The following is a 26,092-nucleotide window of genomic DNA, read 5'->3' on the forward strand; positions in this document are numbered from 1 at the left end:
ACACTCAATGCAACAAAAACTGATGACTGCCCCTAAACTGAAGATTGGGAAGAAGACATGATGCACCTGACCCCACCTATCAGGTGTTGTACCATTGTGTGTGGCCCAGAGGGGGTGGCAGCACCGGTCATCCTACGATCAAGGAACCTCCATGCACCCCTGGCCTGGACGGCTGAAGCATTAACAGCCATAGCACTCCTGAAAACAGATCTATCAGCGGCAGCAGATCTGACTACACCTGACTACAAGAACAAGTTCCATTTGGATGTTTCTGAAAAGGAAGGATTCACCTCATCCGTCCTATTCCAGAAACAAGAGGGGGAGAGAAGGGTCTTGATGTACTACTCTTCCAAACTTGACCACATTGAGGTAGGACAGACAACATGCTCCAGATACGTTGCTGCAGTAGCAAAAGCTATTGAAAAAACAGCTCACCTCGTGATGTCACCCTTCAATCAGCCATCATCCCTCAACCAGCACCTGCCCAATTAGCTGAAATCATCGGATTGACGCAGGCCCTCGTCAGAGGAAAAGGAAAGACTGTGAATATCTATACAGACTCAGCCTACGCCCATGGAGCAGTCCACACTGATGGACCCAGAACTTTTACATGAAGCACATAGCCACACACACGAAGGCAAACTAAAGACCCTCCAAAAGGCCTCGCACATCTGGTGGCACCCTCACATAAAAAATATGACTGACTTATTTTATGACGATGATTTATTTTGTAACAAATGCAACATATGTGGCAGCCACAACCTAAAGAAACCATATCAAAACACCAATGGGCTCATATCCATTACATAATGCATGTTTTCAGGATATTAGTATAGATTACACCGACATGGGCCCCGACAATGTAAACGCTATCTCCTAGTTATGATAGATAGGTTCTCCAAATGGGTAGAAGCAATACCAACAGCGAAGGAGGATGCTAGGTCAGTCGTTAAGTGGTTACAAACCAAACTAATACCCAGGTATGGCATCCCAAGACAAATCAAATTTGACAAATGGCTCACAAGATTTGGCATAACACACAGATTTGGTTCTGTGTACTACTCCCGGTCCCAAAATATGGTGGAACGTTAAACCAAAAGCTGAAAGCTAAGATAGCTAAAGTATGTGCAGGTACGAAGTTGACATGGGTTGAAGTCCTGCCTCTGGTGTTGATGGCGTCAGGAATCCGCTGCGCCACTCAGGAGCAAAGACCATATGCATCTTTCTTTTGTAAGAGAGATGCAAATGCAGAAAATAACCCCATGCCTACTGTAAAACATGGTGGTGGATCTTTGATTTTATGAGGCAGTTTTGCTTCCTGGTGATAGTGACATTGAACGGTACCATGAACTGTACCAAGTACCAGGACATTTTAGCCAAAAACCTGGTTGCCCCTACCAAGAGGCTGAAACTTGGCTACAAGTGGATCTTCCAGCTAGACAATGACCCCAAGCACACATAAAATCCACAAAGAAATTATTAATTGACAACAACAAAAAATCTACATTTTGCAATGGCCATCTCTGTTTCTGGACTTGAACCCCATTGAAAACCTGTGGTTTGTACTGAATAGGGCTGTACAGACAAAGGATCATTCCCAATGTGTTATTTAATCTCAGAAAACATTCAATATAGCTCTGGTTTTCTATTATTTATTTTATACAGTCTTTTTTGCTCATCTTTATCAAGGGTGACAATGATTTTGGAGGTGACTGTATGTTACTTAAAAGTCAATATAAATGTACAGTGTAAAATAATATATCAGCGTTTTGTGATAAAATAAATATAACAGAGTAATTCCATATATTGAGTAACTTCATACAATCCACAAGAATAAAAGTTTCTAACTATCAGCTTATTACTAAATATTACACTTTCAATGATACAGTAGTTTTCAGTACATTCATACATATTATGCCTTGTACCTTTCTTATTAAGAGTAACAAGTATTCAATAAAAACCTAACAACTATGTTTTCTAACTTATATTCTCAGTTTGCCACGTTGATAGTCAGTGCAGCAGAGCAGAGGATGTCTGTTGTAGGGCCTGGGGTCTTCCAACCCTATTGATCCTCTGGAGACAGCGTGTAGAGCTAAATTGTGTTTCTTCATTGCATCTCCCTACCGGAGTACAATTTACACATCTCCTGTTGTTCTGTAAGACAGATAAGACAGGCCTCTTTGTGAGGACTTTTCTTTTCAACATCGCAGAAGGGAAGCTCAACAGAATCCCTGTGAGCCTGACATGGTGTGGCATACTAAACACAGGTTTTAGATATTTGTACCTTTATTTTACCAGGTTAGTCTCATTGATATTAAACATGTATTTTACAATAGAGTCCTGGCCAATATGGCAGCAAAATACTACCATAATTCTATGCTTCTCCTACTATCTGAGGGTAAAACAGACTTATACAGCTCTATTGCAGTCTAAAATGTCTAAAATATAACATTCATTATGCATAATAGATAGGTTTCAATAGTTTGACAGAAGCCATTTATATTCAAGGCTTTGTTGTATTTCTGTGAGAGAGTAGGCATGGGAAAAAAATATGGTATTTTCTCTCTATGACAGTCCCTTACTGACTGTAACCCTTCTCTCCCTTCATCAACACTGAGAGTTGGGTTGATGTAAATGCCTTTTCAGAGTACGAGTACTGAGAAACCCAGATCAATTACGCCTTTGTAAAACTGACACTAAGGTAAAGCATAATGGTTTCGTGAGAGCCCTGTACAGTAGGTCTTCTGTGCTCGAGGATCTTACCTTTCAGAAGTAGTCCAACCTCCTCACTGTCTTCTACTGCCACTGGTTTGAGGAGGAGGGCAAAGAAGATCGCCATACCAATCACCTGAGAATAAACACAAGAATCAAATGAAATTCTTCTTTTTACATCTGCTGATGATTGAACAGAACTTCAGGACTACGTTCTTCATGTAAGACATAGAGCCCTGGTCTTACCTTAAGAGGCTGGAGGATGAAGATGCTCTGGAAGAGGGACATGGCCAGAGAGATAACCCACTGGATGGACTTCTCCCTCCCATAGGCAAAGCCATACATCAGGGTAAAGTACGTGGACACAACACTGATGGAGACGAGCAAGAACCAGCCCACAAACACAAACCACCAGGGCAGCCAGCAGCTCGAGCTTTTCCTTTTCTCCTTAGCAACACGGGGAGGACTGGGAGAGGAGGCACAGAGGAAACACAGGTATGTTTAGGTACTTGGTCAGAGTAATGTATGACAATGATATTCACATAAATACAGATCAATTTAACTTGATTGGAAACTGAGAGGAAAGTATTTTTTTTGAAAAGCATAACTTTGAATTCCGTTATTTATATCCCCTTCTCTGCACAGGTATATTGTCCAACCTGTAAGCCATGTGGCTGGTGGAAACCATCTCGGACGTCTTCTGCAGCAGGTGGACGGTGTTCAGGATGTGTTGACGGGCCTCTGGGGTGGGGAAGGCACTCTCATCCAGTCGCTCCAGGCACATGGACAGGTGGTGGAGGAAGTACAGGACAAACTTGCTGCAGTAGACCCAGTGTGGCTCACTCTCACTCAAACCTAGTAGGCAGACGCATCAAATCTCCAACAATTACAATGATGTCAAAACCTGTGTAACTTGTAAGGTTGCTCTTGCAGTGTCAGGGAAGCACCTTGCATAAGCTGAATGACCCCTTGCACTCTGCCCAAGGCTGAGCAAAGGTCATTGCATGACTCCAGCTTCTTCTCCAGCTCAGGCACTTTGTTCCTCTGGCTCTTACAGAGCAGATTCACCATCTCCTCTGTGTCCTAGATAGGGACGTAGTATGCAGGAATACAGTACTTAAGGACAGAACATACATAACAGTTGCCAGTATCAATGTTGCCAGTATCACAGTTGCCAGTATCAATGTTAATGGTTGCTATAACCAATAAGATATTGTATGGCCTTGGAGGTAAGAAAAAAGGCAGGCACAGCTGAAAGGAATAAATTATGGGAGTGTTTGAAGGTTATAGACAAAGCATAGCGCAGAACTATAGCACAGCAACAACACTTTATTTTGAAAAGGTAAAGAGAGGACCTTAAGAATGGTTGGCATGGTAACAGCGAGGGGTTTCAGGCCCTGCATATCGCGGTTCTTCTCCTTCGGTTGGACGAATCGTGGCTTGATACTACGGAATATGGTGATGATGAGGATGTTGATGGGGAACATGAGCAAACCGCTTTCCACCCCCACCATGATCTCCTCCCAAGTGACCTCCAGCGAACCTGGGACATGAAAGCACACCATTATGGAGTCAAGGCACAATAACAGAAGCTATAACACTCAATATATCATTCAATGTCTGAACACTTGTTGTGTTGTTCTGGGTCAAGTATTTCTTAGCCATATGAAAGGTTTATCAAGGGCTTGGGGTCATTGAATAACCACTCTGTGCTGTGTGACAAGGTCTTTCAGGTCTGGATAGTCAAAGGAATGTGGCTGAAACGTTGCCTATTGACGGATTATGAAGAGCCTTCCACTGCCTACAACTACTAGTCCTTGTAACTCTGTGAACACCAAGGAGAAAAGAGCCTTGAGTTGGATCTAACATTTAGAATTGAGACAAGTCCTTGTCTTTGATTCTTAACGCAGCTGTATCTAAAAAGTCTGATAATGTTATCATCCACATTGCAGGCTAATCGTAGTTCCCATGTACTGCAATGCTCTCTTTTTTACTGTCGAAAAAACTTTTTCCGGTAGCCAAAATTTCCAATTTCTATGTGAGTGGAGGATAAAATTGCCCATCCTTATCAGAGGCAGCTCATTATTGCCCATCCTTATCAGAGGCAGCTCATTATTGCCCATCCTTATCAGAGGCAGCTCATTATTGCCCATCCTTATCAGAGGCAGCTCATTATTGCCCATCCTTATCAGAGGCAGCTCATTACTGCCCATCCTTATCAGAGGCAGCTCATTATTGCCCATCCTTATCAGAGGCAGCTCATTACTGCCCATCCTTATCAGAGGCAGCTCATTACTGCCCATCCTTATCAGAGGCAGCTCATTACTGCCCATCCTTATCAGAGGCAGCTCATTAGATGTGGGCTCAGATGTGAACGGCACAGTCACAAAAGAGGACTGATTGACTCACCCACAAGGACTTATCCAGTACCCAATATAAAACATAATGTTGTATCTCTATGGACTTACCAATGGTGAAGATGACAGGAGACTGCTGGTTTTTGGGGATCTTCCAGAAGGCGATGTTGATTGCCATGGTGCAGAGCAGGAGGCTCATGCAGCAGGACACCCTCTGTGCTCGGGTGAACGGGCTACGCCAGGGAGGGTCTACGATGGACACCCAGATGTGCTGATCTCTAAAGCCTGTCGACGTCCTGGTCTGGAAAATATTTCTAGGACATAGAAAGTGTGGGACATTAGGGGATGACCAGGGTGGAAGTCAGAGGAATTACATTGAAAAAGTAGTCTATGATACAAGGTTTTCAGAATTAAAACTCTATGGCACGTTGCAAGATATTGGACCTAGCCTAGAAATCCTCTACAGACATGTTGTAACATTGTACTCTACTGGTGGTCAATCACCTAAAGCTTCTGATCTCATTTTTCTTGGCAGCGTTGAGGGTCTTCTTGGTCAGCCCGTCTCCCCTGTCAGAGCTCAGCCACGATGAGGACAGGAAGTGCCAAACCTTCTTTCTCTGCAGGTCTTGGATCGTCACCTTGTTGAGATACCTGGTGGGAGGAAATGTGATCTCACACTCGAAAAATACTTATTATTCCCTGTGTAGAGATAGAGATTCTTAGACTGTAGAGATAAAAACGAAAACAAGTCCCTGCCAGCATAGCAGTGGTTGCAATATTTTTGTTGTGGTATTCAAAGACCCAGTGCAGTCAAAAACAGGATTTTCCTGTGTTTTATATTTCCACATGATGAGGTTGGAATAATACTATGAAATTGATGATAATGCCTTTTTAGTGTAAGACCTGTTTAAAACGATACCCTGGAATTTCAGCCTGTATTGGTGGGATGGAGTTTTGGCCTGCCTGGTGACAACAGACCAATAAGAAATAGAGTTCCAAACCTCTCTGTCAATAACAGCTAGTTTTCTCCTTCCCACTCCCAGGTAGTCCTAGAAAAATATTTTGCTAAGAAGCTATTTTGTTTCTTTTTGACAATTTTAATTGAAAACAATCACAGTAAGGTACTGAATTGTTACCCAGAAATGATTTGATATTGTGATAAATACGTCAACGTTGAACCTTTAAGACAGGTATTAAACAGGAGGAGAGGAGGAGACAAGGTGAGGTGAGGAGGCAAGGATGCTATTTTGAAGTGTCATTGTGATGAAACTCTACCAGGTCTCCAAGGGTGAGGGGAGCAAAGCTTGATAATGTCACACCTAAACTACTTTAACAGCTCAGTATTTATAGGTCCTAGTTGTCCCTGCAGATTCTTAACCCGGACCTTAGAGTTTAGTGTGCCACAAATCATTTTTAAACATGACAATGGAAAGTATGGAGTGATTTCAAAAAGACCTTGACTTTAAACAAGTCACAATAATTACAGGGATGATGTGTCATCTGCCCTGGTGCTTACCAGGAGGGGTGCCCCCCAGAGTTGTCATGGCACAGCTGGATGCCCGTCAGCTCCCCCAGGGGAAAGGGTGTGGTCACCAGGAACAAGTCCACACCCCTTCTCTCAAATACTGGTTTATCAGGGTCACTTAGGTGGTGGGGCTCACTCTCCCCCTGTGTACCCAACAACTTGACTGTAACCTATATAAAAAATATACTCTGATTAGCATGGATACTGGTATTGATATTCCTATGCTAAGTAAACTGACCACAGAAATGAATGAAGGATCTATTCAGTTACCACCCCATCTTACATTGGCAGAGGTACCCGCCCCTCTCCGACTGCCAGTCTGGACATTCAGTAGGTAGTTATAACTGGCACATGGGTGGTTATCCTTCAGGAATGTCATCTTCCTCTGTGGACAAAACAAGTGTTTCGGTGTTCGTGTGTATGTGTGAGCATCAGTTTGTGTGTGTTTGTATTTGTGTTTGTACACGCCCTGATAAACTCACCCTGGTGAGGGCCCTCCTGTCTGCATAGCAGGCCCAGAGCAGAGTGACCAGGTACAGGCCAAAGAAGGCAGAGAGCAACGCCACCACCACATAGTTCTCATTCACTGTGGCAAAGTACTGAGCTGTGAGCGACACGTCTACGTAGTTGGGCATCACAAAGAAAGAGCTCCCAAACGATGTAAGGTGGTTACACAGACAATGTGTCATCCTGGGAGTTGACTGTATACCCACCTAGAACAAGACAACACAGACAAACGCTTTCACAATGTCACAAACACATACCGACGCTTACCAATTAGGTTTGTTCATACTCTGATGGAGACAAAGGAGGGATAGGTCTCATTAATAGCAGCCTCACCCAGCAGCCAGCTATGCTCCATGTCAGCTGTTTAGCGTTCCAGTACATGCACTTAGTAGTAAAGATGGTGATCTGTAGTGTCAGACCCTTGCTCCAGGTTGAGTTAAACAGACTGGCATTCACATACCAGGTGCCTGTTCCCTTTTCCATCATCTCAGGGGTGACCAGCCAGCGATAACCCTCTGAAAGAGCACAATAGGGTTTTGAACATGGATTACTCTATACCACCCAGGCTAAGAAAGCAAACCAACAATACGTTTGAGAGCCCGACCTCCAATTACAGTGTGAAATTCCAGACAGACATGTCTTAAAGCTTGTGAATATCAAAAGTAGTATGTGAATCTATGTACATAACAGACAGCTAGATTGACTGAAAGCAGTAGCACAGTGGATGTAATGTTTTGCCTAGCAGTAACTATGGTGATGGAATCCTCCTCTACCTGTGTGTCTCAGGACGGTGCTGTGTTTATAGTGGGTGTCATTGGGTGGGGAGCCCAGGCCCAGCAGCAGTTTTAGGGACACATTGACACTGGGCTGTATGGTGAATATGACTGTGATGTTGGGGTCCGTAGTGTTGAAAGTGGTCCCAACGCGAGCCCCTTCCTCCAAGGATACAGTCATGCCAGAGAGCACAGGAGCATCTGGGCGTGGCAGGACGATCTATAGAGAAGGGAGAGAAACAACCAAATCTATTTGCATTCATGGTTCCCTCATCTCTGTTAGGGAAATGAGGATGGAATGACAGCAGGCTAAAGTTAAAGTAGTTGGCCTGTTCTATCCTTTAGCCTACCTCAATTAGCTCTGTCAAGTTTTCTACACTGATTTCCGCCAATCCATCCCTTAGTACAAGGGTACACACCGTTCCTGTGATGTTTTCAGTCGATGGATATGGGTTGCCTATAAAAGTGGTCACCTGAAAGGAAGAGAAAAAATATAAAAATAAAATACTATTTTGCACAACAAAACAGCATCATCAATATTGTTTATTGTACAGACCTGTACATTAACAAGTGAGTGGTTTTTCAGCGAGGAATGCAATGCAGAGAAAGATGGAAGCTTGATGTATGCATCGTCCTCTGACCCTAGAACATTGTTATCCATTTGTGATGGGGTGAGGCTGAGGGAGACGAGACAAGAGTCAGATGGCTCGCATTCAAGTAGAGGACAGCAAGAAGCATAGTTTTACAGGTGCTAAGTAGAACCATAAGGGTTCTTTGGTTTGTTCCAATAGGGGAACCCTTTTTGGTGCGAGGTAGAACCCTCTATGAAGGGTTCTACCAAGAACCCTTTTGTCCTCTAAAGGTTCTATCTAGAACACTCTATGAAGGGTTATATCTTTGAAGAGTTCTTCCTAGAACCCTCAATTAACCAATTAACCGTTTCCACGAGTCTTATAATCCTTTAAAATCAAACTCTTTATGACAAAACATTAAGCGAATCATAAGGCCTTTCTTTGAGGGCTTAATTATACCCTAACACAGTGGTGTTAAGAAACTCCTGGTTTACAGGACACATTATGCTGGATGTGCAGTTCTTATTTATTCCTTTTTTTACCGTTATTTTACCAGGTAAGTTGACTGAGAACACATTCTCATTTGCAGCAACGACCTGAGGAATAGTTACAGGGGAGAGGAGAGGGATGAAAGAGCCAATTGTAAGCTGGGGATGATTAGGTGACCGTGATGGTATGAGGGACAGCTTGGGAATTTAGCCAGGAATCCAGCCAGAGTGAGGATATCCAACGGTTGGCAATTTTAGTCACCCACAACTTGCACCCACAATTTGTTTAGGAAAATGTATGTTATTTAACTCTGGTTATTAACACCAACACTGGGGATCGTTTACACCACTGATCGTTAAATTCATTTAACTCCTGAATCAACACTAGAAATGTACACTAGAAAAAACTGTAAAATTTGCTGTGAACCATACAATACACTGCTGGTTCACTCAGACTCACTTCTATTCTCCTACTCTCTGCTCAATAAAATCACAGAAAATACTCATTTGAAAGAGAAATCATGGCAAAGATATCAATTATGTCAGTACTGTCTATGTAAAATGATTAATGGAATACCAGATAAATACAGAAATATGTCCATATAGGTACAGTTTAAAACTTATTGGATTACTCTGGATGTTAACATTTTTGAAAGAAAAACAATTACAATAATAAAGCTTATTCAGATGAAGAAGGGTTCTATATAGAACCCTTGCCTTCCAAAGAATCTGCCTTGCCTTCCAAACAATTATCAAATAAGTATGAAAAAGGTTCTAGGTAGAACTATTTGCATTACAAAATACCTTGTCTTTCAAAAAGGTTTCTTCAGACAAAAACAGTTCTTGGTAGAACCCTATCCCTCCGCAAAAAAAAACTTTTAGAACCCTTTTTTCTAAGAGTGTAGAATTGGAGGCTATACCAATGAGTGAGATGGAGGAGCTCCGGGTTGTAAACACTAACCTGATCTGGTAGATGCTGCCTGTTGGGTGCTTCACGAAGAAGGGCTCATTAGATTCTGTGGTCACCACCAAGCTTACTGCCTTATAAATCTCAAAGGCCAAATCAAACATTTCCGTGTCCTGTTTGAAGACAGCAGAACATCAGCGAAATACACTCTCAATGAACTCCACGTTTGTCATATGTCACAACACTAAAAACAGATGTATAGGTTTACAGTAGTATGTAGGCCTACATTTTAATGTTATAATAATGAAAGTTATCATTGCTTGACCCACCACATTAGTGTCACTGTCCGCCCCACATCTTTTCATTTTGAGGAGTATGACTCCCCCAGCGCAGCTGATGATATTGCTAGCAGTTGTGTTGTCTAATTTCAAATTACTTGGAAACAGCATCTGGGCTCCCTGTAGTAGAAGCTCAAGGTACTTTTTCTGTTGGGGTAGGGTTCAGGTTAGGCCCAAATTGACCAGGTACAGCAGTATAATTTATTTAATTACATTCACTGTTTGCTGATTTGATAATAATTTATCTATGTGGTGGGAGAGAGCACTATGACTGAAAGTTCCAGTGGCCCTAAACACTGTCATCTACTCCACTGACCACACCCATCTTACTACTCGTCCATCGTCATTGTGATACTTTACCCCATTGGCGTCTGTAGGCTCTCCTATAGCCATTTCCATTCTTTCCAGTTCCAGTTGAGCCTCCTGAAACAAAACAGAGGATATGACCGCAAACTCCCAACCACTGAAAACTATAATTGTGTTAACAATCGATAACAAAAAGAGTTTGAAATATGTGTCACACTGCACTTTTAACACAGCAACATTTCTGACCTTGAGGAGCATGTTGATGTTGGTCACCTGATTCTCCATGCTTGACAGACTCCTTGACATACCTGTAGGATGAGAGAGAGAGAGAGAGAGAGAGAGAGAGAGAGAGAGAGAGAGAGAGAGAGAGAGAGAGAGAGAGAGAGAGAGAGAGAGAGAGAGAGAGAGAGAGAGAGAGAGAGAGAGAGAGAGAGAGAGAGAGAGAGAGAGAGAGAGAGAGAGAGAGAGAGAGAGAGAGACGTTTAGTTCATGGGAGTACATGAATGGTTGAAACTGTGAAACAAACTTGCCAAACAAACTCACGGTTAACTTTAATTTGATGGCTTCTCCAGTGTCTTGATTTGCCACTTGCTCCCTGTTTGTCCTACGAAAGTCAACAAGAACCATTAATTTTGATAATAACTTTACTGACATTGCACCAAAGAATTACAACGGATAAAGGCCATTAATAAAAGTCACTTACCATACTATTTGATGGATTTGCAGATAAATTCAAATCTGTAGAACAATAATTATACAGTACAGATGTCATGCAGGATATCATTCAGGCCTCTACACTAAATAATTTTGGAAAACATCGCAGCATATCTGCTTACAATAAGGATCAGGACACAGTCTTTTATTTTGAACATGTTAAAATGGGGTTAGCGAAGGTGCTGTACCCAGGGTGCAGAGGTAGCCACGCCAGGCACTGCAGTTGGTTGAGGTCACCAGCTGAAAGGGATCCATCATCACATAGGTGCAGAGGAGTGGGGTACTCCCGTTCTCCGTAGAAGCACCATTCTCTCCAGTAGCATTATACACTACAGACACATTAAACAATTATTGAAAAGCTATGAAATGTACTATTTTCCATACAATACTGTTATTTTAATATTGTTTTCCAACAACAATGTATCATTTAAAATGTCCTTATATTATAGCTGATGGATCAAGTGTGAAAGCTTGGTTCTAAGCTGTTCCTATGACAATGATGTTCCAAGACTGGTGGAGATATGTTATATGAGCTTATGAAAATAATGGATTTTGCTAACATCATTTGACACTGATAAGCGATCAGTAGTGAAGATGTGCTTCGTACATGGTAGCTGTAATTTACAAATGGTCTCTGTATAGCTCAGGAATTCCATCAAGACCATAAGCAGTGGCTTAATTAAGATGACTCAACTTTCTCATTTAATTAGAAAATCAATTTTATGTTCATGGTTCACAGAGTGCCTAAAGAGGCAATCAGCCATTGAAAGAATAACAAAGCATACTCCCCGCCATTGTTTCACTAAAAAGCTGAGGGATGTGGCTGGAGAAATGTCCCCACTGGGCAAAAAAACGGGTTGAATCAATGTTGTTCCCAAATCATTAAAACATTTTTTGGGGAATGTGACGAAGTTGAATCAATGCGGAAAATTGATTGGATTTTTTAAAAAGTAATTAATATAAGGAAATGTTCTTCTTTTTTTCGCCCAACTTTTAACATTGGGGTGGCAGGTAGCCTAGCGGTTAGAGTGTTGGGCTAGTAACCGAACGGTTGCAAGATCGAATTCCCAAGCTGGCAAGGTACAAATATGTTGTTCTGCCTCTGAACAAGGCAGTTAACCCACTGTTCTTGGGCTGTCTTTGAAAATAAGAATTTGTTCTTAACTTACTTGCCTAGTTAAATAAAGGTATAAAAATAAACTCAATGACATGGTGAATTTTTTGTTGTTGAATTCATGTTAGTTGACAACTCAACCAAATGTAAATCAAAACTTGACATTGAACTGACATCTGTGCCCAGTTCATAGACAGGGCTATGAATGCAAGGACTGACCGTCCATTATATCAACATTATAGTTTAAACATGTTTTGAGGCTAAGTGTTTGTTTACATTTAGTTTATTTAAAACATTGGAGTAAAACAAGCTTATATTTTGGGTTCTGACGGCACTTGAACTGAGCTCATGAGGCATTTATAAGTTATATTCTTCAGGAATCAATGGGTACATATTTTGAATTTATAAGTCCAAAAATTGTTGTAGTTACAGCAGATTGACCAATAATGTTTCAATTACAGCTATAGAGAAATCAGTGTCTAACTAAACATGTTCAAAAGACACAGCCCTGGAACCATAGTATAGAGTGGTTTACTATTATTTTCAAGTGGTTTACCAGTATTTTTACTCACCGATCACCGGCCCCTGGTACTGCCCTAACACCCCCGTAGCCACCCACCAAGTAAGTTTTTCTTTGTGTCTCTCATTTGAGAAGTCCTCAAGGAAGCTCTTAATCTTGCAATTCAGGGCCATCAGAAGTTTCCCCCCTCGCTCCTTGCAGGACTCCTGGGCTTGATACCAGCTCTTTGGCTTTTGAGAAAACTCATAGGCCATATTCTCGAACACATGTTTGAATTTTATTGAAGTGGTATTTTCTGCATCCTCTTCACTGCATGCTGTACTGGCCGTAGATACAATCCCCACAGAAATCCACAAAAACAAAGAGGCTCGTATGAACAAATCCATTATAGATGGTAGAGCTATGGTAGCCTACAAACTGAAACAAGTACTGGTCTTGGAAGAAAGGCACACTGCCCATCTTATGGAAATTAGAAAGCTTTCTTTCGAAAAACTGTGAATACACTCTTACTACATTAGGAAAATCACTACAGACACTCAAACAACATGCAAAGGGAAAAAGTGCCTTTACATCACTCAAGGGTAGAAATTTAGAAGAAAAACCTTTCTCAAATCTACTTCACTTTACAAGTCAATTTGATGTAGCCAAGGCCTAATATTGACATTGACCAGGGTTGTAACAATACATCTTTGGTTTTCAATTGGTTTATGAAATTAATTGAGGCTTATACACTATCCCTTCATCTTTAACATCTGCCATTTTATTTTTTATCTTATTTGTGCTAATTTACTCAGTGAATTAGTAGAGTTACTAATGAGTCCTTTGTTCTGATTAATATAATAAATTAATATGAGTAAGACTACTCATATGAATTTATTATATTAATCAGAACAAATTGTAATTTTTATCTTGCAGAATCATCATTGAACTCTGACTTGACATGCATCGCCTTTGAAGTATCGTGAGATTACATTCAGGAAGTGGTTCTCGGCAATGTGAGAGAAATGCTTCCAGACATTTGCAAAGTGATGTAACATCCATGGCGGGGCAACTGAAGGTAACATCATTGATGAAACTGTGATGTTTTAATAGTTCGTATTTGTCATGAACAATGTTTTTACTATTTGGTAAGCGAAACTGGACAGTAGCCACTTCACGTTAGCTTCAACAATCAGAGTGTTGTTGAGTAAAAGTGAGCGAGCGAACTTAGCTTGCTACCCTGTGACTAGCTAGCTAACGTTAGCTTTTTCATGTAACCAGCCTCTGTGAAGTGGTAAGCTAGTTAACTGTTTGCAGAATCCTGAATGACTAGTCAGACTCCGACATGCTGAATTATACCCACTGGGTTGTTCAAAGCTGGTAACGTTAGTCTCTCTGGGTATTCAGGATCACTCTCTGTCATCTAGTAATATAAAAATAATTGCAACACCCCTCAGTTCATCTGATGTGCTTCAACAACAGTATGCATCATATTTCAGTTTATTCCCATCACATTGTTTGATTTTTCTTTGCAGCGTCTAAAGGACGCGGTGAAAATCATAGGGTCCGGCAGCGTCCTGTTTGTCTCCTACCTCACTGCTGTGGGAGATGAGCGCTTCTACACCAACCAGCTCATGCCCTTGCTGCAGAGGATTGTGGGAGCAGAGACAGCCCATGTCATGGCTGTGAGGTTAATCGGCCTGGGTCTGGTGCCTCTGAACCGCTACCAGGACCCTGCATCACTGGTCAGTGTGGGAGGAGGTGTCCTCTAGCCTGGCATGAAAACAGATTTTGCTATGTTCAGTCTGGTTTAACCAGGCTAGGTTAATTCCTGTTGGGTGTTTTCACTCTCCTTGCACTCCTTGCACACATCAGCACATTGTCTTTGTGTTGATGTAAGATTAGAACGGAATGTATGCTTTGTTTGAGAACCTTCACTTCCACTGTCTCGACTCACCCTAGCTAGTCAAATCTCATTATATAAAAAAAAGTTTGTTTTTTGTTGTTGAATTTTACCCCTTTTTCTCCCCAATTTCGTGGTAACCAATTGTTAGTAGCTACTATCTTGTCAGGTTGAAAGTCATGTGTCCTCCGATACACAACCCAACCAAGCCGCAGTGCTTCTTAAGCGCGCATCCAACCCTTGTAGGAGGAAACACCGTGCACCTGGCAACCTTGGTTAGCGCGCACTGCGCCCGGCCCGTAACAGGAGTCGCTGGTGCGTGATGAGACACGGATATCCCTACCGGCCAAACCCTCCCTAACCCGGACGCGCTAGGCCAATTGTGCGTTGCCCCACGGACCTCCCGGTCGTGGCCGGTTACTACAGAGCCTGGGCGCGAACCCAGAGTCTCTGGTGGCACAGCTGGCGCTGCAGTACAGCACCCTTAACCACTGCGCCACCCAGGAAGCCATTATAAACATTTTTTATCAAAGCTGTAACTGTTCTTTTGGTCACTGTGTACTTCCATGGAATTTAGGCACAATTTTAACCTGGAGTTGTTACTTCTTATTCCAGGAAGTGAACGTCATGGGCCGTAAGTTCAAGAACCCCATAGGGATAGCAGCAGGATTTGACAAGCATGGGGAGGCTGTTGACGGGCTGTATAGACTAGGCTTTGGCTTCGTGGAGGTGGGGACCATCACCCCCAAACCCCAGGAGGGGAACCCCAAACCACGTGTGTTCAGACTGACCACTGACCAGGCGGTCATCAACCGGTACGGTTTTGAATGAATACGACATGGCTACTGAACCATACCATAGCATGGCTGACTGTCATTCATTATAGATTAATGTTTTTAGCTTGTGAATTCTGTGTCAAATGGCAGCGAACAGCGACATCACAGGTAGTTTATTTTGTCATTCTCCACTCTGTTCAAAGGGGATAAGCCTGCCACCTACACATAAAATTTTTATTTTATTTTTACATTGAGGCTAGTGACAGACTATAATATGAATTCCCTTTTATATTTGTTGTAGCACAGCTTCTTCAAACTGAAATGAAGGTGCCAAATTAATGTTATCAGGGTGTTACACTGCTACCTTGTTGAGCTCGCTTTCATTCTCTAAAAGTGCTGTGAAATGAGATGCCAAGGCACAAACATACATATTCATGAGTTGTTAGAACACAGTACTTTGCGTATATGAAGGGACATATTGGTTGTCAGAGAAGTTAATCCTCAGTTCAGGAAAAAGCATCCCAGATCCAAATCTAAGTCCATATATTCATGTATTTGTAAATAATTGCTACACAATAAAGAAGTGTGCATTTTGTCATGGCTGTCTATGCTTGCTTGACATTGTTCTAAACATTTAAGAGCAAACCACTGAAAAAATATCCAGAACCATCCCATTTCTTCAGGGGTGAGTGTGATACGTTCTGTGATTTTCTTAAGTGTTTTGAATAGCAAATTCCACAGACTGACTGATGTTAACACTGCCCTAGAACACCAACAATAGGGCTAATACAGTGAGCTCAAAGTATTGGGACAGCGCCATTTAAAAAAATGTTTTGGCTCTGTACTCCAGTACTTAGGAATGATATAATGTCAGCTTTAATTTGAGGGATTTTTAAAATCCATATCAGGTGAACCGTTCAGTAATTAGAGCATTTTTGCTCATAGTCTCCCCATTTTAGGGAACCAAACATTTTAGGGAAAATGCACTTATGTGTAGTAAAAAGTTACGGTAAGTATTTAGTTCCGTATTCATATAACGCAATGACAGCATCAAGCTTGTGACTACAAATTTGTTGGATGCATTTGCTGTTTATTTTGTGCCCAACAGAAATTAAATTGTGTATTTTGTCACTTTGGCGTCCCCCCCAAATGCTAGCTGCTAACCTCACATGCCATTGTAATAGTGAGCGGTTCTAATATTTGTGCATCTAACATTCTTTCTTATTCATCGTTATTCATGATTCATACAGGATTGTCTGTAATCATGGTAGCATCCACATGAACTTAGAAGTGTTTACAATAATAGTGGCTCAAAAATGGCACAGTACATCTATTTTACATTCATTTCTTTATGTTTTTATCTTCTCTTAAAAAATGAATAATCCCAAACCAGTTGCAAACATAACACAAACTAGCAACAATTTATAGATGCACACACAATTTACCATTCAATTCTATTGGGCACAAAATAATCTGAACCAAAACAAACACCAATTGCATCCCAATTTTTTTTTGGAGTAACAAGCTTTGTGTAGTATTTGCGTGCTATGAGTCTGGGATCAAATTCTTAACTTTTTACTACTTTAATACACATGCAAAATCATTTGTCTCAATACTTTTGGTCCCCTAAAATGGGGGGGGACTATATACAAAAAGTGCTGTAATTTTTATATAATTTAAAATCCAAAGTGCTGGAGTACAGAGCCAAAACAACAAAATGTATCACTGTCCCAATACATTTGGAGCTCACTGTGGATGTATCCAAGTTGTTTGTCTTGTATTTAATGTAGTTAGTAAATTACAATAAGTCTTTGTATATTAGGCTCGAATCAATATGATTAATTCAATTTAGCATGGATGATATGCCGGGATGTGAGATACTCAGACTAACAAGCCCCTCATATAATAATATGCCGGAGTGCTTCTTTCACTCCTCAGTGTACAACAACACAGCTTCCCAGAAGTTACGTCAAGATGAGTGCATTAGATGATTAAAGGCCTCATTTCCTTATGGTGGTGTTTAATACAGTTTTACTCAACTGAATGCAATTATTTTTTAAATGTATTTTAGTAGTCAATTGAATTTAATGTGCACCCTAGAAAATCCGAGATTAACACGTACTGTATCATAATGGCATGATACAGGAATGGATCCCAAATTGCTTATAGTTGCTTTTTTTGGCAAATGTACAGATTTTTTGTTATATGAACTTAACCTCTTATGTTGTGGGTATGTTTCAGATATGGGTTCAACAGCTGTGGTCTTGCAGCAGCACGGGAGAGACTAAAGGCAAGAGAAGGCACCCAGGTAGAGCTGACTAAAGGTACTAAAGATACAACTCATGTTTCTGTCCTGTCTGTCAGACTGATAGATGGGTTTGACAGTGAGCTTATAAGTGTCTCAGGCACACAGCCAACTACACTACACTATAATCCTCTGCCTGTATTTTTATATGGAGATTCCCTTTCCCCTGGCTCAGAGAGGTGTTCCTAATACCAGTCGCACTCTTCCAGATCAGCTAATAAACACATACAAATGAGTCTATCCTGCCCATACTGTCTTGTATTGACAGTCAAAAAGCAAACAACTGAAATGTTTTTGTCGACAAAACATTTTCACCGTTGTATTTTTAAAATATTGCTTTATATCGTTGATGAAGAGCGTTTGTTTCAAGTTTGATTGAATTCAATTTGGCATATTTCACTAGTTTTCAGTCAAATAGAGCATTCGTAACAAAATGTGCCCCACTGATTTCGATTGGGACATTAAGCCGAAATCACAAGGGGGATGTCCGTCAACCGCGTGAATTTGCTTGTGCGAGACTGGCAAGCATTAATTCACATAAACAACGTAACGTAAACCAGTTATTAAGCCGTAATTGAAATGGAAAGCGGTTTATAAACAGTTGTTTAGTCTCTTGATATCTGAGTTACCTCATTCTAGGTTTTCCAGCCATAGTAGCCTAGAGACTATATGCCCATCATCAAAACAAGTAGGCTGCTGTATTGCTTTCAAATAGGTCATCTATTTGTCAGATAACCCATAGCCTACAACCCAAATGACCTTTTTAACCATACAACTTTACTTAGCGAAGTAGGGAAGAGCGTAACAATTCCTCAAATTCCCTTTGTACCAACAACCCACTCAATCTCTGGAACAGATTGAATTCATTTCAACCAAGGCACTCGCTAACCATGCACGTTGTTTCAGCTGCATTTCAATCCAATCGGCTGTAAGCAACAACGGTGATACTGTTGTTCACATGCTATATCATTCCCAAAACCAAATCCAGTTTTTAGAATGTCGTTGCGTTCATGCATTGCTACACCGTTTTTCACAAGCACCAGCCTACATAATGTTGGCGTGTAGTTAAACTTATGAACACTAAATAGACACTTTTTTTTAATGATACATTTCACAATTCCAGGGGTAACAATGCACCAACAGTCAATTCTTATTTGATTTTTTTTTAAACAATTTATCTGCTAATTTCACCAGCATTGCTCCGCGTCGACGTGAGAAAAATGTATTTGCTTCCTAATGCCTCGATCACACCGACAGTGGTGTTGCCCTAAAAGGTACTCGGCATCATCTGGATACGTGTGCAACATTCACCTTCGCCTACCGTCTCTGTCAAGCTGTTTATGCATACAGTTTAATGCATACATTCGATATATCCAACTTATGCGCCACACAGAGCGCACTGCAACTGCCTCTGCAACTCAACGCTGCAAGGCGAACACAGCGTTCCATTGGAAATGCGGGTACTTCTGGTGCACCAAAATGCAAAGACGCTGTTGGTGTTATCGAGGCGTAATTTGATGCACTATACGCTCGTGACGCAGTTGACGCTTGCGGACAATGTATTCTCATTAATTCAGTCGCTGGCATTCTATTTATGTGCTGACCTTAACCTCTCCCAGGGACTCATAACTGGAATAAATCCTGTTGTCTGTGTGTTTTTAGCTGGCCTGCCCCTGGGCATCAACCTGGGAAAGAACAAGCTGTCGCAGGACGCAGCGGCAGACTACCTGGAGGGGGTGCGGACGCTGGGCCCTCTGGCTGATTACCTGGTGGTGAACGTGAGCAGCCCCAACACCCCAGGCCTCAGGGACCTGCAGGGGAAAGGGAAACTGCGACAACTGCTGTACAAGGTCAGTGGCTGGCAATTTTTGGCTGACCTAGATGTGATTTATATATCCTTTATTTACCCAGGATGTCACACTCAGATGTGATATCATACATGTTATTTATTTTTATGTTTACAGTATCGTTGGCTTTCCAGAGAGCATGTTGTTGCAACTTTTCCTTTATTGAAGTCTGGTGTTTCTGTTCAGTTCTGTTCAACTTTTATTGATATAGCCAGTGAGCTTTCATATAGATTTCTATGTCAAAAGATAATTGACTTCCCATTAGACAACATACACATCACACAAGCAAGTACAGCATAGTGCTGTTTGGCTTGAACACGATTAACCTTAGGAAAAACTGCTCAGCTGTATTGCTCTTGTTTGGTCTCCGTGTTGTGCTGTACATTGTTAAATCTCATTGATGTGATGGATCTCATTGACTGTGTGTCTGTGGTGGCTCGTGTGTATCCCTGTACCCTCCTGTCTCCCCCCCATTCCACCTCCCCCATCCAGGTGTTGAAGGAGCGTGATGCCCTACAGGGTGGGAGTAGGCCACCTGTACTGGTAAAGATTGCCCCTGACCTCACCGCCCAGGATAAGCAGGACATTGCTGATGTGGTCACAGAGGTCAGTCAGAGGCCGAGCCACACTGGTCAGTCAGAGGCCTGGCCAGGCGGGGGTCAGTCGGGGGGCCTGGCCAGGCGGGGGTCAGTCGGGGGGCCTGGCCAGGGGGCCTGAAAGAAAACAATATATTTTAAACCAGACATTAAAACAAATTAAGAAATTATAAAGCATCACACTGCTGCAACTGTCTGCCAGGCCCACCGACTGACCCCCGCCTGGCCAGGCCCCCCGGGAAAGGACTGCTCTGCCCCAGGGCAGGCAGGAACTTCAGTTGTAAGCTTGGGGCAGACAGTTGCAGCAGTGGGTCGGGGGTCAGTGTGGTTCTGTGGGCATCTCTATGTAGCCTACTCACCAAGCCTTAACCTACAGTATTTAGCCCCCAATGACTTTGGGCTGGTTACTTTGGTCATCTGTGTTTTTCCTGTTTGCTCATCTTCCCGAGCACACTTCTCACCCCACTCACGTAGTCGGCTTCTGTTCTATAGCAGTCATCAGAGCAGTCCTGCTGCCGTGGGTCTTAGCCAGCAGAGGACGTATATCACCGAATTGATTTGAATGCATTAGTGTTGCCTCCTATCCACTCTCTATGTTAAGGGGACTGTTTCTGTTTTTCTGTGTTCATTTAAGGGGACAGACTCCAAATGGAAAAAGACCAATAGAAAGCACAGCAGATATTTGAAGAGTATTAGATACGTTACAGAGAATTAAGATGAACAAATCGTAACTTTTTCATGATCCTTCTGTTTAAAAGTGAGTTCTGTATTCCATTGGAGTTAGTGTAGCATCCTAATTGTTCCAGGCACACGTGAACGAACACACTACGTTTAGACAGGCAGCCCAATTCGGATCTTTTTCCCACTAATTGGTCTTTTGACCTATCACATCTTTTTCAGAGTTAATTTGATTGGTCAAAAGACCAATTAGTGGAAAAAAGATCAGAGTTGGGCTGCCTGAGTGTATTCGTTCAAGTGTGCCTGGAACAATTAGGTGTGGTATTATGGGGTAAGGTCAAATGGGTAATCATGATTTGTTGTTTTAGCTTGGTGTGGATGGGCTGTTGGTCTCCAACACGACAGTATCCAGGCCTGAGACTCTACAGGACCCCCAGAGTAAAGAGGTGGGAGGGTTGAGCGGCCAGCCCATCAAGGATCTCTCTACACGCACTGTGAGAGAGATGTACAGCTTGACAAAAGGTAGGTAGGATAAATGAAGGATCATCACAACACTGCTAATGGCTGTTGCTGCAGCTGATACTGGCTTGATTGATTGTGGGTGGTGGTGTATAGAATGTTCTCTTCATTCACCCAATATTGCTCTTTCTCATTGAAGGTAAGGTGCCAATTATTGGAGTTGGGGGTGTAGCCAGTGGACAAGATGCCATGGACAAGATCTGTGCTGGAGCCTCATTGGTCCAGTTGTACACCTCTTTAACCTATCAGGGTCCACCAGTTGTCACCAAAATCAAAAGGGAACTAGAACAGCTTTTAAAGTACGTGTGAACTTGCATGTGTTTTTATTTTACTGCGTGACTTAATGTGGTTTAATCTAGTCAAATTGCTTGTATTTGAAATATTCTGACTGTATCCTATGTTTTACAGAGAACAAGGATTTGCAAGCATATCGGATGCTGTTGGAGCTGACCATAGAGGAGCTGAGGGGAAATTTCAACAACAGTCTAGAGAGGGACAATGATCAAGGCTCTGAGTGTCAATATCAGTCGGTTCTACAGGTTAGATTGACTACAATACAGACTGATGCCTTTGTCAGTTTCCTGCCTTTACTTGAAGTCTATAGTACATGAAGTGGCTTGCCTGGTCAATTCATGTAATGCCTGGCTAGAATGATACCTGTGCACACAATTATTACAGCAGTAACAGCAGTATTGGGAACCTGCCCCATTTCACAGTTCTTACTGGATCTGTTGGTTATTCGGCGATGTAACCGTAAGAAGCCGTAAGGTTACGTGGTAACGGTATTTTGACACTAGCAGTCACATTGTCATGTGTAATGTATGTAAAAAATAAAATGTTTTTTTTTTTTTTTGAAATTATGTAAATATGATGTGTGTTCTATTCAGAAATACTGTGTGTTGCTATTTATAGAACTGTGACTATAGAAATTGAACATTATTTCACAAATAACTTCCATTCAAAGTGCTTAACTGCACGTCTCTTGTAAATCGCTGAACTGCTACCCACATAATGGAGACCTCGTCTGAAATTAGAACTGATCACCTAGCAATGAGAGGAATGACAATTACCTGACAATTACCATTTAGCCTTGCTGCAGTAGTCAGTTAAACACTGAGGAAATATAACAACTTTGACATTTTAAAGAAAGGGCAATGGCACAATTACTTGCCTAATGTCAGCAGACTTTAAATACACATGATCCCACTGTAAGATGGTAAAAACTGCCTTAACTCTCAGCGGTATAACGGATGAGAAGTGTACCAGAATAAGAGGTCAGTGACAAAGAGAGCCAAGTCCAAGAGGATGCACTGATGGTTCTCTGTCCTATTTCTGACCTATTACATAGATTGAATTGTAATGCCTCCTGTTACGGGTGTAATGTCAAGGGGTTACTTAATGTATGTTAAATCGTGTACATTAAACTATATAGTTGAGCTATTTGAGAAACATTAACCTTCGAGCACACGCCTCAGGCAAGAATAAATGTCCATTTTTAAATTCTTATGTCTTGACTGTCCATATCTTATTTTGGTTTTCCATGCTCAATGTGCATATTTTTTGGGTGGCACGGGAAATGCTGTCGTTGATCATCAGAGCCCCAGTCGACCTTATTGAGGCTCTATCGGAACCTGTTGGTACTCTCCTGTTTGTTGGTACTCTCCTGTTTATTCTCAGAGCCTGGCTTGTACTTCTTCTCCCCCGGTAGACTTCTTTAGAGATTGCCCACTTAATGTCCCTTACGGCCTTATAAGCCCTGTTACGGCATTATAGCTCTCTTTCAGTAGTTACTCACTCACCATCCCCTGAGCAAATGTTTCTGCCAGAGTTTGTCCATTGTACATATATTTTTCCGTGTCAGAATAACCTCTCACCACTATTCTCATGAGTGGGTTTGATACATTCCTAGGGTACAGAAGGTACTGCTCTTAACGTTGAGTCCTGCCTAAGGGGTCATGAGAATTCAAGCAGGCACAGAAGCAATCTTACCTTCTCTGATAATCCATGTTGACTGAATGTCCGGGGTGACTGCTGGGTTTTGAATAGAGAGGATTGATATAGGGGAATTTTTAATGCTTATAAAAATGGAATTGTCTTCCCCTTAACTGAACTGGATCTCTGCAATATATAGACTGTGGGCATCGGCGACAACACAGTGCTCGTGATTTAGATATCAGCCTGGCTTAACTCAGAGGCACAGTACTGTAGCATTGTGGGTAAATAAATGTTATTCTTAGTGTGCTCACACACTAACACATTTCCTGAGGGTCTCCCTAGCTCCTGATTCACTGACTCCGGGGGTCCTGCTGCCGATCTATTGGCCACTTCCTCTTGAGGGTCCAGTGCAGACAGACAAAGACTTACTCCCCAAAAGCTGGATTTGTCAGAAAAGGAGTGTGTTGACAGAGCAGATTGGCCTCTAAACAAAACAGACCCATCTGACAATCTGAGGAGAGACCACTTGTCAGCGATAGTTCATAGATGATTCTCTTAACACCATTCCTATGTAGATCCAGTGTACATCATCTTAGGGTTATACAGATCTGGTCAAATGCACACAAAACATGACAGACTGAGGTGAAAGCTACTATCCCTTATTGATGTCACTTGCTAAATTCACTTTAATCTGTGTAGTTGAAGGGGAGGAGACAGGTTAAAGAAGGATTTTTAAGCCTTAAGACAATGTTGCTGGGTTTCCTGTGTGTATCCCAAGTGAATTTGTACCCTTTATGCACCTGCACATTACCACAGTGAACAAGAACTTGCCTCCAAACAAATGAATGACAATTTTTTAAATAATTTAGTCCAGGCCATTTTCTGACATCATTTTTTCAATTTAACTCATTTAAAAATATATTGTGAACCGTTTCAGGGTGTTATTATATATGACCGCATCTGCACTTCTCTCCAGTCATCAGGTGTGCTGTAAGTGTGAAACTCTGCCTGCTGTCAGCAGTGGTTCATAGTCACTCCTGTTCCCAGATGGTGTGATTCAGCACCTTCTGAGCAGTAGCAGCTGTGTGGAGACATGTCTTGACAGCTGCCCTCAGCCCCCAGGAATAGCACTGAATGACTGTAAGTACTTACCTTCTCTGATTTAGGCATCCTCGTTCGTTCAGAGAACACGGACTACAGTGTGTCAGTCCAACAACACGTGGATACCAATACACATAGACTCTCGCCCCTAATCTGCATGCAAAGCTTGTAAACAAAACATGTTGACCAAACTTAACAGCTGCTCTCTGTTCCTGGAGCATGCAAAAGAACGTGAAAAAAATAAAAATGGACTACCCTCATTTATTTTTGGGTCCTGACTCTTTGACTTTCCCCTGAACGAATTAGGAGACTGCGTCACATAGCACCATATGAACTACTCGCTGCTGGCGGAATACACTGTGGCTATAATATTCAAATTGCTGGTCTAATTCTGTACTGATGTCCCCTCCCTCTCCTCTCCTCTCGGTCCAGTCCAATGATAGTTCTCTTTTATAGATGATGCCGTTTACTTAAATGTGATATTTGTGTTTCCTTGATGTGCATTGAACATCCAACAGCAAAGTCAACAAACTATTGTTTAACTCGAAGGGACTCGTATCTAGTTGTTTCATATGCTCCAATCATAAGAGAAATTTGTATTGAGTAGAGCTGATTCTTTTGGATCATTGGTCTTTTTGAAACTAATCAACCTCGAAGGTTGTGGCTGGACTTGATCCAACAATAGTGGATATATGGAGAATAAAGTATAAACTGTAGCTACATTAGGTGGTATTTTTTAATACTATTTCTCAATCACTGGAGCCCAATTCTGATCTTTTCACTTCAGATATTTTTCAGAGCTGATCTGACTGGTCAAACATTTTTGAAAATGTAAGATTTTGATATATTCCCATTTTTAGAACGTACTTACAGTAGTAAAACCCAGTGTGCATTGAACATGTACAAATTCTGAATAGCTTGCATTACATTAAAATACAATACAAAAGGCCATAATGAGGCTATCCACCCCTCCTTTCTTCTGCACACTTCTGGAGATCAGTTACTGTTTCCATATCGACTCTGTAGGGTGGAGAGGCATCATCACCATATCAATGGAAGCTTTACATCTACCATAGCCTCTGATCTTTGGCTCGATGAGAAGGCTGCTGAGGAACATCCACTTCCCTGGCGTTCAGTGGGAGTCAAGACGCCTTGGCTTTGAGTAGACAGGTAGGTACCAGCGTTGTAACATTACTGTAGATTCCTCGTGAGAAAGCCCCAGAGATGTATTGTAGACCCGGGTTTACTCCTGGCATTCCATACAGAGCTTCTCTCTCATGTTTTCTCTCATGGATTGTAAAGTAGGAATAGGTCAGACAAACAGGATAACATAAACAGAGCACCTGAGGCAGGAATGACAGCGGTCATCCTTTCAGGTCACCTAAATCACCTGGTGCTCTGTGAGTGTGTCTCTGTGCTCAGTGTTCAAGAGGATCAGAACGATTCTGCTGCTATGTCATGATACAAGGACCATATGGCATCGTCATGCAGTTCACAGCATACAGTTGAGTGAATTGCACAATCGCGTGTTGGAATGTCGTTTGATTGAAGTGGTTGCTATACCCTTGTGTCTTATCTTCGTAAAACATCTGCCCTGCTAGAGCTGCCCCAGTCAATATT

General features: G+C 41.9%; 2 protein-coding genes across 2 annotated transcripts; one reads left to right on the top strand and one right to left on the bottom strand.

The window, feature by feature from the left end:
- Positions 1–1,671: 1,671 nt before the first annotated feature.
- On the bottom strand, positions 1,672–13,200 carry LOC124033140 (polycystic kidney disease protein 1-like 2). Its single transcript, XM_046345091.1, has 23 exons — positions 12,886–13,200; positions 11,388–11,528; positions 11,189–11,223; positions 11,029–11,089; positions 10,732–10,793; positions 10,540–10,602; positions 10,171–10,326; positions 9,896–10,014; positions 8,431–8,551; positions 8,225–8,347; positions 7,875–8,094; positions 7,435–7,616; positions 7,077–7,307; positions 6,878–6,979; positions 6,586–6,764; positions 5,574–5,720; positions 5,181–5,383; positions 4,068–4,255; positions 3,660–3,795; positions 3,372–3,567; positions 2,959–3,178; positions 2,764–2,848; positions 1,672–2,154 (listed from the first exon to the last, which is right to left on the bottom strand). The coding sequence occupies exons 1-23, from the start codon at positions 13,085–13,087 to the stop codon at positions 2,108–2,110; spliced, it is 3,219 nt and encodes a 1,072-aa protein (XP_046201047.1). The 5' UTR covers positions 13,088–13,200; the 3' UTR covers positions 1,672–2,107.
- A 556-nt stretch (positions 13,201–13,756) lies between these two features.
- Positions 13,757–22,942, top strand: dhodh (dihydroorotate dehydrogenase). Its single transcript, XM_046346184.1, has 9 exons — positions 13,757–13,890; positions 14,348–14,557; positions 15,331–15,530; positions 17,733–17,815; positions 19,459–19,646; positions 20,136–20,249; positions 21,286–21,439; positions 21,576–21,735; positions 21,845–22,942. The coding sequence occupies exons 1-9, from the start codon at positions 13,873–13,875 to the stop codon at positions 21,936–21,938; spliced, it is 1,221 nt and encodes a 406-aa protein (XP_046202140.1). The 5' UTR covers positions 13,757–13,872; the 3' UTR covers positions 21,939–22,942.
- The last annotated feature ends 3,150 nt before the right edge of the window (positions 22,943–26,092 follow it).

This window comes from Oncorhynchus gorbuscha, linkage group LG04, assembly GCF_021184085.1.
Source record: "Oncorhynchus gorbuscha isolate QuinsamMale2020 ecotype Even-year linkage group LG04, OgorEven_v1.0, whole genome shotgun sequence".
NCBI lineage: Eukaryota > Metazoa > Chordata > Actinopteri > Salmoniformes > Salmonidae > Oncorhynchus > Oncorhynchus gorbuscha.